The sequence below is a fragment of the Spermophilus citellus genome, assembly GCF_964194105.1.
Source record: "Spermophilus citellus genome assembly, chromosome: 15".
Taxonomy (NCBI): Eukaryota; Metazoa; Chordata; class Mammalia; order Rodentia; family Sciuridae; genus Spermophilus; species Spermophilus citellus.
Window position 1 is genome coordinate 66,597,620 of NC_138195.1, and position 12,033 is coordinate 66,609,652.

At 45.1% G+C, this 12,033-nt stretch overlaps 1 protein-coding gene across 1 annotated transcript in view; it reads right to left on the reverse strand.

The window, feature by feature from the left end:
- Nucleotides 1-12,033, reverse strand: part of PIK3AP1 (phosphoinositide-3-kinase adaptor protein 1) — a gene marked incomplete at its 5' end in the record, with an annotated part of 117,228 nt that overhangs the window by 48,340 nt on the left and 56,855 nt on the right. The window contains 5 exons of the mRNA XM_081268242.1: nt 4,894-5,089; nt 7,484-7,680; nt 9,962-10,094; nt 10,220-10,362; nt 11,042-11,186. Coding sequence (XP_081124368.1) covers nt 4,894-5,089; nt 7,484-7,680; nt 9,962-10,094; nt 10,220-10,362; nt 11,042-11,186 — 814 coding nt within the window. The remainder of the gene's footprint in view (nt 1-4,893; nt 5,090-7,483; nt 7,681-9,961; nt 10,095-10,219; nt 10,363-11,041; nt 11,187-12,033) is intronic.

Here is a 12,033-nt window from a genome sequence, read left to right on the forward strand (position 1 = left end):
AATCAGAAAGCTCAAGAAAACACAAACTGATCGGTCACATGATGCCAGTTCTCAGCTAGGGCCACAGCAACTCTGGCCATCTACAAATTCAAGCTGACACAGATGGTAAAGAAGGGATTAGAGTTTAAAGGAACTCTAACAGGTTACCCTGAGGTACAATAGCTGTCTGGAATGACTATTAAATTAGAGAGACTAGATTAGAGAGACCCTTTTGAGTCTGTAATTACTAGTAACAAGACACTATACCTTTCTCTTTGGCTCCTTTCTCTTATGGAAGAAGCACAAGCCTCTGAGATATGTAAGCAAAGACAAAATCCACCAAGTGATTCCCTTGGAGACCTGACAAGGGCCTCCCAGAACTAGCTCCTGAGGCCTTCATACCCAGAGCTTCAGGGAAGTGACTAGTCACTAGGCAAAGTTTTCATAATAAAATTAATGACCAACATCAAAGGACTGCCAGGACTATCTATCACATCATTCTCTGAAGGGAAGGAGAGAGGCAACAGAACTAAAGGAGAAAAAGATTAGGAGATAATGAAAACACCTAAAGATAGGCTTGGTTTGATTTTTATTCAGTGTTTCCATAAGCTTATCCGTAAAGACATTTATTTCTTACATCGTGAAGTGTGGAAGTTGATGATTTAAATCTGTGGAGTCTTGATCAAAAAATTCTCAAGAGGATTGACAGCAAAGTAGAAGGTCTAATACTAAAGACATGCAGTTGCCACCTGGTGGCAGCATATCTAAACTAAAGACTGCGAGGTGTGTGTGTGTGTGTGTGTGTGTGTGTGTGTGTGTATGTGTGTGTGTACACACAAAAGTTTCAGGGAAAGAGAGCCTAGAGCAGGATCATAAAATCTCAGGTTCAGCTCCCAGTTCCCCTTTACTCAATACTGGGAATTTCCCCTGTCGATCTTTCTACTCAGTGGTTGTTCTAGAATCTCCTTTGGTAAAGGGGAGGTCATCACATCTCTTTCCCCCCACTCAAGTCAGAAAGAGGCAGATCTGTCTCCAAAACAGTTAGAGCATCTCCAAAGTAGTTCTGCAAACTGGTCTAAAGCCCACTAGTCCACAATACTGGTCCAGCAAGCAGGTGAATGAATGAGCAAGTGAGTGAAGGAACACAGCCCAATTTGGTAATGTGTTTATTTTCGGCATTTAGAGTAACCATCACAAACAGCCACACAGGAAGGGGATAGATAACCCTGGCTATTTAGACATTGGAAAACACTTCCTCTGATGTGCCCATCCCAGGGCTGGCAAATGCAGATCCCAGAAGGGCACACCAGGAAAGCCCTCAACCCCATCCAAACGCCCAGATTCCTGATCCAAGTTCTTCCTTGATGGAACTTAGATTAATTACTAACTCTTGGAGCCCTGGAAAAGGGAGATTATTCTATCCACTAAGCCTAAGGACCATCAAATAAGATGACAGAGATGAAAGCAGTCAGTGGACTTCAAAGGACTGCCAGATACTGAATTATGGCCTTCCTGGCTAGTGCTGCTATAAGCATCTTAGATTTATCAGTGTGGTCTCTATCCTACTCGTTTAGGAACCAAGCTGCCTTCTCACTCAGATAGTCAACACCAGTAAAATGAATGACTCTTCCCAGGTCCAAGTTGCTGCATCTTCTGAGTCAGTAGGGAAGGGACCGTTCTCAAGGTTAAATCTAATAATTGCAGAGACAGAAACAAACCAAACATGTCTAAAATCCCAAATTTCAGAGATTATATGATCTAGCAAATGAAAAATGTGATGGGTTTCCATTTCTCACTCAAAATGGAGCCACATTCTATAGCCTGCCTCTCTCCTGGTAGCCCCCTTCCAGCTCCACAATGACCAAACCTCCCCACCCCCAGGCGCCATGGGACTTTACAAGTTGCCAATCAGCCACAAACCAGCCTAGTTGCCCAGCATACGGAGCTGTGGGAAGAACTGGGGAACCTCAGAATTTCCACTGTGAAGGGCCCAGCAGACAAGGAGTAATGGGATGGATGCCTTTAGCATTCCCTGCAGGAGTCCAGTGATACAGTAGGGAGCTCCATGTACTGGAGCATCCAGGGGGATAACAAGGGTTAAGACTATGTCAACACAAAGTGCCAGGAAAGTGGGGAGTTTTTTCATTGTGGGACAGTCCTATAACTAGGGGACAGGGCAGAAATGATGCATAGTCTCTGGATTCCCAAGTGGGTTCCCGTGGTTCTTCAAGTGTTCTTTTGTGAATGGGTCCCTGTTCCACAGTGGGAAGGACTGGTCTTGGTCCATCTTGTATCTCCAGTGCCCAGGAGAGGCAAGGAGCTAGAATACACAGATGCTCCAGAAATGCTTGTTGGCTATGTAGGCGAATAGATGTGCAAGTGCAGGGGTGCCAGAGGCTGTCTGGTTATCTGATGTCTGGAGCATAGATAGAGGAGGCATGAGTACAGAGGTTAAGGGTTTCTTTAAATGAAATGGACTAAAATTTACAATGTTCGAGGAAAATTTCTAGCCTGGAATAAAAAATATGATCCTAGAGAAAGGCCTGGATTCAAATATAGGCTCTCCCACTTATCAGTTGTGACACTTTGGGAAAGTTGTTTAACTTCTCAGTGCCTCAGTTTCCCTACTTTTAAGGTGCAGATCATGAAGTGGCCCTGTCTGGTTGCTTTAAGGATTCAATGAGACAAAGGATGTGGATGGTAGGAATGATTCCTTCCCTTCTCATGTGCCTGCCAGGCCATAGCTATTTGGGAAAAGCACACACTAGTGCTTCCAGTCCTCCCAATTAGGTGCTGGAAGGGGGCTTCTACTACCCTCTACCCCAGAGACGCAGCTGATCTCAATGGCAAAGGCCTAACAATCACTGGCCCACATCTTGCAGGTGCTGGGGTCAGAGTCAAAGACCTTGCTGGTGTCAGGGACACCCCAAGTCCCCAATGAGCCTATGCCTATTGCTCCAAGGCACATTCATGGTGCCTGCTTTACCAGGAATTTGTGCATGAGAAACTTAGAACTGCCTCCTTGCAGTCCCTGGAAGGGTGACAACATCCAAGCTAGCCCAATCCAGAAAGCCCTCTGCCCATAAAGCTGATACATTGCTGGGTATCTGTCTTTATGTTTCTTTCGCTTTCTCTCTCTCTCTCTTTTTCCCCACGGTGCTGGGAATTAAATCCAGGGTGTCACGCATGCTAGGAAAGTGTTCTACCACTGGCTACATCCCTAGTCTGTCATGTTTCCTGAATCTACTAATTAGACTCAGAGGAAAGGAGGGCTAAGTCTTGGACAGTGCTTAGCACTTGATAGCAAATGATGGTAAAGACATTAAAAATCCTCTTGGACAGCTGTTGTGTGGTTCTCCTGCTTCACCACCAACCAGTACATGCATTGCAATCCGATGCTAATTAGATCAGCAATTCTCAAGGGTGGCACACTGCCCCCTAGGGGGCACTTTGAAGATCTAGGAGAGTATTTTGGGTTGTCACGAAGACTAGGGACACCAAGGGCATTCAATAGAAGGGGAAAGGAAGCCAGACACCCTGCAATGTGTGGGACAGCCTTGCAAAATGAAGTGTTGGTGTACCCCATGGCTTTCGTTATCCCATTACACATATATAAGTTAGAAAAAAAAAGTTTATAATACATATTTATACAAATGTGTGCATTTGTGCATATCTGTGTATATATATATATATATATATATATATATACACACACACGTGTGTGTGTGCAAAATTTTAAATTTAATATCAACAAATATAAGGAAAAGATGTAATACCAAACTATTATTAATGCTATATTTACTGGGGGGGGGGTCATATAGACTTTTATCAACTCAGTTGTACATTTCTATTTTACTTCAAGTGTTTGTAAAAATGTTATTACTTTTGAAAGTGGAAAAATAAAATAAAAACAACATACTTACTCCCAAATGGTCAAAATTAGTTAAGAAATTTACAAGAAAAAAAAATCACATCCTGCAGCATGATATTTTAGAAATAATTTTACTGTGTATTAACCCAGTAAAATCAGGTTATCCCCCCCAAAAAAAACCTGCTTATTTTCTGAGCCTAGAACCTAACTCTTTCATATGTAAATACCTTTTATTTTTGCATGCTCTGAATTTTCCAGGAACTCATTTATTAGGAAATTGTGAAGAGAAGTTCACAATTTCAGAAAATCCAGGCATTGATGTCAACATTCCTCATAGCCTTTGAGTCACCAAGATATTGGATGCATGTCAGTCTCCATCTGAGGCCATGACATTACAGTGATCATGAATGCAGGTGTCTACCTGGAACTGTTTCAAGTGTCTTCATGGGCAGGCGTGCCTGGCCATGTCCTCTCCCTTAATTTCTATTTAATATTTCAAATAGGGCAGGAAACTGAGTGTCTCAGGGTTTCATGTGTAGGTACACTATATTATACATGAATGTCATGCAGGGTAGCAAAGGGGGCTTTACAAAATGTTGGTTATAAAAAGAGGCTGTTGCAAGGCTGGGGTTGTGGCTCAGTGGTAGAGCATTCGCCTGGCATGTGCGAGGCACCGGGTTTGATCCTCAGCACCACATAAAAATAAATAAATAAAATAAAGGTATTGTGTCCAATACAATTTGAAAAAAAAAAAAAAAAAAAAGCTGCTGTTGGACCAGGCAGGGGGCCTGGAGCTTCTCAGATCACAAGACAATGCCTTTGTGAGTTGTGACTTCCAGGCAAACCCTCACAGCAGCCACAACAGGGGAAGTGTGGGGAAGGGTTCTACGTGCCACAGCACATGACTGCAGGCCTAAAACGAACACAGGATCTTCATTTGTCTGAGTGGGGCAGGGGTAAGCAGGGACTTCCCCAAACAGACCAGAATGAAGAAAGTCATTTCTCAGCAGAAACATGCAACCAGAACTGGCCGGGCTACTTACAGAGGTCTTCAGTGGCCGCAGGGGCGAAGGCAGCCATGGACTCATACAGCTCTTCGTCACAGCCGGGGTTGAGGGAGCATTTCATGAGCAGGTCTGTGGACAGGTGGGCCATGGACTCGTACACGGCGTCAGTCTCGGCCTCCTCCCCATGCATCAGCTCCTCTTTAATATGACTCTTCAGCATGTCTACAGTCTCCTGCAAGAGAAGACGGGCCCACAGGCACAATGACACTGAGCCAGGCGCATTTCGGTCCCCAGGGGGCCTGAAGCAGGCATTCGCATGAGTCGGGATTGCATTTGCCTGGTGTACCTACCTGTGTTCTCCCTGGGGCCAAGCTTTAGGCGTTATTTTTTCTTTCCTTACACTGTGTTCTTTGCTTTAATCATCATATCTTCCCCTAACACTCATCAGGGTTATGCTCTCAAGAGATACTGATTAAATATTCAACAGCTAGAGGATACAAATAAGAAATTACTTTCTCATGAGCACCTCTCATGGGTCAGTGCGATGCTGGTTGTATAACTAGATGCATGCTATTCTTTCCACGCTGCTTGAGAAAGTTATTATTTCCTAGTTTACAAACAAAGCTCAGAAAAATTGTGGTGCTTTACTTTAGGGGTTACAGTCCTGGATTTTGACCTTTCTACTTCATCCTAGTGGTTTCTCAATAGGGAGCAAATGACACAAGAGGCCACAGAGAAATGCAAGCTGGCCCAACTGAGCCTTGCTTCTGGGTCCCAGAGTGACTCCCTCAGACCCCATCCCTTCTGGCAGGCTTCTTCAAGGTGCCTGGTGGTTTCCAGAGCTTCATGTTGTATGCCCAAGGAGAGAGCTGGTCCTGGTGGAAGAGCCCTGGAGTCAGTAAAGATGCTCGCAGTCATTCTGCCTCTAGGTGGTTGTGAAGCTAGAGAGCCCACTTCTCTGAAACCGCTACAACAGTCTTTTCTGGTAAGAAACTTAGGTGTGTCACAATCCTTATTTCCACCCACAGAAAATCCTCATTTTCATCATCACTGCCCAAGAAAGTTGCTCTTTCACTGATTCTTTGCATTGGTTTCCTGGTAGGACTGACTGGACTGGTGACAGCTATACAGTATTGGAGACTCCAGGTTGGGCATTTGATTTTGAGGTGGTGGGAAAATAAGGTGGGTTGATTCTATATTTAAATATTCACTAAAAGTGTATATTTAAACTTCCCTGTGTGGGACAAGGGTGTAGCTCAGGGATGTACCTTGCCTAGCATGCTTGAGGTCCTAGGTTCAATCTCCAGTACTGCAGAAATAAATAAGTAAATAAACTTCCCTGTTATATAAAGCAGGATAATAAGCCCTGGCTTTAGGATCAAACTAGGTTCCAATCCCATCTCCACACTTTCCCCGTGCGTGGCTCCAGGCACAACCACATTGCCTTTCTAAGTCTTTTTTCTCATTCACAAACCAGGGATCACAATGCTGTCAACTTCAAAGGATTGTGATGAGGATTAAATGAGATAATGCATTTGCCAATTAAATAAACTCAATAAATATTACTACCATGAATACCATATGTCCTTAGAAAAATAATTGACAAGAAAGTTAAATGAAATATTCTGAGACTACAAGGGCCTCTGAGATCCATTTATGTCAGTGAGGCCCAAAATCAGGATTTATACCATTCTGTTCATTCAAAAATGCTGAGGAAGTCCCCTCCTTGTGCCTTGGTGGGTCCCTGCCTTGTAGATTTTCCAATACGGAGCAGAGTTAAGAGTCTGGAAAGCTGTCAGGCTCACTCCCTTCTGGAGGTAGACAGCCAGCCTGGACAGTCAGTGTTCATGGCTTCTCTTGGGGGTCACAGCCCCATGTGAAAGACTGAGCCATTCTTGGGTGCCCTCTGAGGGTCTGTGAAGGAGACGGTAAAGCAGGAATGAGTGGAGTCAGGAAGAGCAAGTGCCTCCAGGACAAGAGTGGCAATATTGGGCGCAGGAAAAACGTAGGCATGGGGTGAGATCAGACTCAGGGAAAGACACAGAAGCCAATGATCAAGGAGGAATGGAGTCCCAAAACCGGATGAGCAGATAAACTGGGTGCATCTGCCTGTCTTAAGTTCAGATCCAGGCAGAGAGTCAGAACCTCACTGCCCGCCTCAGGTGCAGAACCTTTTTGTGGTATCTGCTAATTAATCCTAACACAGTTCACCTAGGGCTGAAGCTGGACCAGGTAAATTGGGAAGATCTGGAGGTAGGTGGGGAGGTAGGTAGGTGATGAAGAGAATCAGCAACAATCTTTAGCCAATCCACCCTATAAATACTTCTCTAAATTCTTTGAGGGTGCTTCTCGGAGCTTGCATTATTTCATTTTATCCTCAAAACAACTCTATGAGTAGAACTGTTATGATCTCCCTTCTGTCCATGAAGTCACATGTCTACCAAGTGTATATAGGAATTTGGACCCATGTGACTTCAGGGCTCATTTCAAGCCCACCCCCCATACTGCCCACAGCCAGAAGAGGCCCAAAAGACATTCCAGGGATGGAATCTGTATCTTTGTAAAGAGGAAGCCAAGAGCCACATGATGCACTTCCAATCATGGGGTCCCCTTGCCTTGATCTTACCACATACTCATCGATGAACTGCCGCAGGTCCCTGAAGCCATGCTTCTCAGCGATGGTATTGGGGTAGTGGCCATGCTTGTTGGCCACACTGTATGCCTGCACGGCTCCTGGGCATGTGAGCAGCAAGGCGGTCAGGTTCTTCAGCCCATACTTTGCAGCAAAATGCAACAAGGTGGGCAGCTCTTCGTCCCTCTGATCTGAAAAAAGGGTCAAGGAGAACTTAATTGATAGATAACAATGAAGGCACAGGAGATGAAGCTGCCAAGTCTAGCATGACACCCAGTAGACACTCAATCATTACTTACTGGTTGATTGGCATATCATCTGACATGCTTCCTTTGGGGCACCCCTGAAGATCATGTACTCACATGACAGAGAAAAATAAAATTTTAATTAATCAGCATACCAATAATTAATAGCCTACCTTCTTGCTCCAAAAGTATTGGAAAACCTTAGAAATAGTACCAATTCAGAAGGTGCTGATTTCGTTCTTTGCAGTGCTAGGGATGGTACCCAGGGCCTCATGCAAACTTGGCAAGGGCAGTACTGCTGAACTCCACCCCAGCCCTACAAGGTGATGATTTCTAGGGACTTAAATATCCACCACAAGTTGCAGCAAAGAATCATATTTTGACCTTCTCCACAAAGTTCAGAGTGCTTTGAAACTATTGTTTTGTGCTAAGAGAAAGAAGCCCATCCTTTTAATTCTTATTCCCAATTTCATAATAAGAATGCCAAAAAAGTAGATATGATTGTGTTGTGGAGTTGGAAGGAAAATCTTTTTTCTCCTTAAAGTTGATTTGTGGGACTAACAATTTATATTATATACCATTATATAGATGTATATATACATATATGATATAATAGCAAACCCAGCTTCCTATTCACCAGGTCATGATCCTTGGGAAGAAGGGTCTAAAACCATCCCCAGGTTCCCAGACTGTCAGGCCATGAAATATTATCTCCTGAGCCCTGAGTTGAGGCATATAGAGTAGTTACATCTACCAGACATGATGAAAGAACATTCCAGCAGAAAAGTGAGGAGAGGCAACAAGAAAGAACACCCTTAGGACAAGGCTTTGTTAAGGCAGCTCCAACCTATGGTCCTCAGGCTATGGAAGGTTGTGACGCAGACAGAGGGAAGCCATGGGACTTGGTTCCATTTGGGCAGGGCCACCGTGGTATGACAGAAGAATGGTGTCCACAAGAAAACTGCAAAGGCATCCTGTCCAGAGCACTGGGCACCATCCTCGTGTGAGTGGTGTGACTGTCCCACAGTGTACAAGGCCTGCTCCTCCCTCACAGGACAGACACTGGTTTAGGTCTATAAGGAGCTGGCCACCTGGAAACATTTCCACTCATTGCTGAGCTAAGAACCTAGCAAAAAAAGTCAGACTCAGCTGTCAAGCTTGAGGACAGAGGCCCCAGCATGCTGGGGAGCCCGCAGCAGGTGGTGCAACAGGTGGACGTCTGGAAAAGGCTTCCTAGAGGAAGCGCTGCCTGAGCTGCTATGGGGAGATGAGGAGAAGCGAGCCACGCAAGTGGCAACCAAGGCGGGGACAAAGAAACTGTTCCCATGAGTGGAGTGGCAAGACACGGGTGACAGAAGGTCATCCCATCCTTAGAGCAGGATCTAGAAGCCAAGGAATGGGCAGAGAGAGGTGAGGGCAGCAGCCCTGGGGAAGGGATTGTTAGCAGGCTGAGGTTTTGAATTTCACCCAGAAGGCGAGTGGGAACTACCATGTGTTTCTAGAAGGGGGTGAAGCGCAGTCATGTCCCTCATGACAACAGCAGAGGTCCTGTAAGATTAGGATGCCCCTAAAAAACTCCATCCCCTAGTGACACATGGCCGTCTAACATCATAGCACAAGGCATTACCATGTTTGTGATGATGCTGGTGTGAGCAAACCTGCTACATGGTCAGTTGTGTAAAAGCACGGCATGGTTATGCACAGTATATAACACTTGATGACAGCAAATGATAAATGGCTTGTGTATTCACTATACCATGGATTTTGTTACTTTAGATTATACTTATTAAAAAATTACTGTAAAATATTCTGCTGTGTTGCCCCAGCAGCAGCCCCGTACATGTTGTGCCTACTGTGTTTCTTTTTGCACCATCTTCTCTTGTGCCTGATTTATCCTTGAGTCTTTCTGCTCATCTTGGCTCACAGGTATATGTGGGCCACAAAGGCTGGGTGTGGATCAGGCCATGCTGGCTGGGTTTGTGTGAGTGCCCCCTAGAAGCCCCACACAAGGATGAAATCACCTGACTGCAATTCTCAGAAGGTATCCCCATGGCTAGGTGACTGACGCATGACCGGATTCGGGTGTGCAACTGAGAAGAATCTCGGCCACCCAGGGAAGCAAGAGCCCTTTTCCTAGGGTGGGCTGTAGAGCAGGGACTAGCAGAAAGAACCTGCTAGATGCTGAAACCAGCAGGCTGCTGGTCCAGGGTTCTGACTGTAGACTTACTTGTCATCATATCTTCTTCTTCCAGCTGGTTGATTCCAAAGAGGTGCAGTCCGCTTGCAGGGATGTTGTTCTTCAGGGACTCAGTGAGCAGTTTATCCAGGGTCTCTGTGTTGTAGGGCACAATTTTAAAGGCCTGAAAAAAAGTGAAGGCAGTCAGATTTTAAAGATGTCCAGCTATCTCCTGCCCAGAAGATAAGAGGCTAAAAAAACATAAGCAGAAATTACACGCCCAAGAGAGCTCAGGCTTCCTGTCCTTACCTGACACATGAACTCCACAGGATTTGCAGCATTGGACAATAAATTCCCAATTTCTTCCATGTCAGTATAATAGCTTATAATGGTTTCACATACCACTAAGTCCCCAGAATATATCTTCAGACAAACATTCCCAGATGAAAGGTCTAAACAGAGGAAAAGTTAGTGTGAAAATGCCCAGTGAGAACAAGGATCCAGGGAAAAGCATACAGATAGTGGATGCTTCACCGAATGTGAAAATACTAATTGGGGGTTGGGAGAAAGTTCTCAGAGGCCAGCCGGGGAGGGGAACCGGGGGAAGGGTGGAAGTGGAAAAGGAGTAGGCCCAAAGTGGCAGGGCTGTGTCAGAGCAAATGTCCTCACTGGGTATGCGATTTAAATTTGGAAGGATTTTCGTCTGTTTTGCTTCCTACTGTAGGCCTAGTGCCCCAATGACCAGGAAAAAAAGCTGGGTTTGAGGCACTTGATACAAAAGCCAGTGGTTGCAGAAGGTGAAGGATCCTGGGAGGTGACACTGTTCCTGCCACTCTGGGCTGGTGGGACCGGAAGGGGTTTTGAGGGGAAAGAAAAAAACTAAAAATACACCAACCACAAAGATTCAATTCACAAAAGAGGAAATGCTTGCAAATAGAGGACATGGAAAAATATTCAGCTTCATTAGTAATCAAGGAAATGCAAATTAAAACAATGGACTGCTTTTTAAAAACATGTGAAATTATTTATTCAAAGTGCCAGTTCCGAGTGGGAACAGCAAATAAGCTTGAGAGTGATAATATTTCAGAAGACAGTTAAGCACCGTTGACCTGTCACCTTGGGACTACTTACGGGGAGCCTTCACGGACACCGTGTACTCATTCTCCAGAGTGGCTTCCACCCTTATGGACGGAGAATCCTCAGGAGAAAATTCTGCTTCTGTTGCCACCTTCTCATCCAACTTACATCTCACAATGACATAGACAGTGGTTTCTGCCTGGAATGGGAGACAGGTCATGGTCCCCTCTCCCTCCTGGGTCCCCTTAGGGTGCTGGGCTGAGGGTCTCCCTAGCTCCCTGAGTCCCAGCTCTCTCTGGCGAGGGTGCTCCAGAGCACCATGGGCTCAGCAGTCCAGGACCAGGCAGGGAACTCTGGGATACTGTCCCAATAAGACAAGTTGCCAAAGACAATAGTAAACATGTATAACCCCTTATAGCAATTTTATGGAGTTATTTTATGTCTGTTCATGTAATAATAAATTTTTAAAGACTGGAGCTTGTATGTCATTGTCTTTTAATTTCATTTTATAGGATCCTTTTATTATTGTTTTTAGAAAATCACTGCATCATTGCAAAATTGGATATTTTTTTAAAAGAAAGTTCTTCCCCATGGTAGTTTGAGAAGCGCTGTTCTAGACTAGTCTTATTATTCCAAGTACAGCCAAGGGACCAGCAGCATTGGCACCCCTGAAGCTAGGTAGAAAAGCAGACTGCCAGGTTCCTCCTGGACCACTGACCAAGAGTCTGCATTTTAACAAGATGCTCAGGTGACTCCTCTGCACCTTGAGGGGTGAGAGGCCCTGGCCTGGACAGGGCTCTGCTCCTCATGCTGTTCCTAGAGGGCCAAAAATAACTCATTGGCAGGTGGCAGGGGATGGGGGCGGGCAGTAATTTTTCCAAGGTATCAACTTAAACAGCTATTTTTTACTTTGATGTAAGATCTCACACTGATTCTGACTCTGAATAGGCTGGGGGGAGGGAGGAGTGGCAGTTCACCAGATTGGGGTGGGGGGAGGAAGGGAAGGGAGGAGAGATGGGCAGGGGAAAGGGAGTAGAATGAATCGG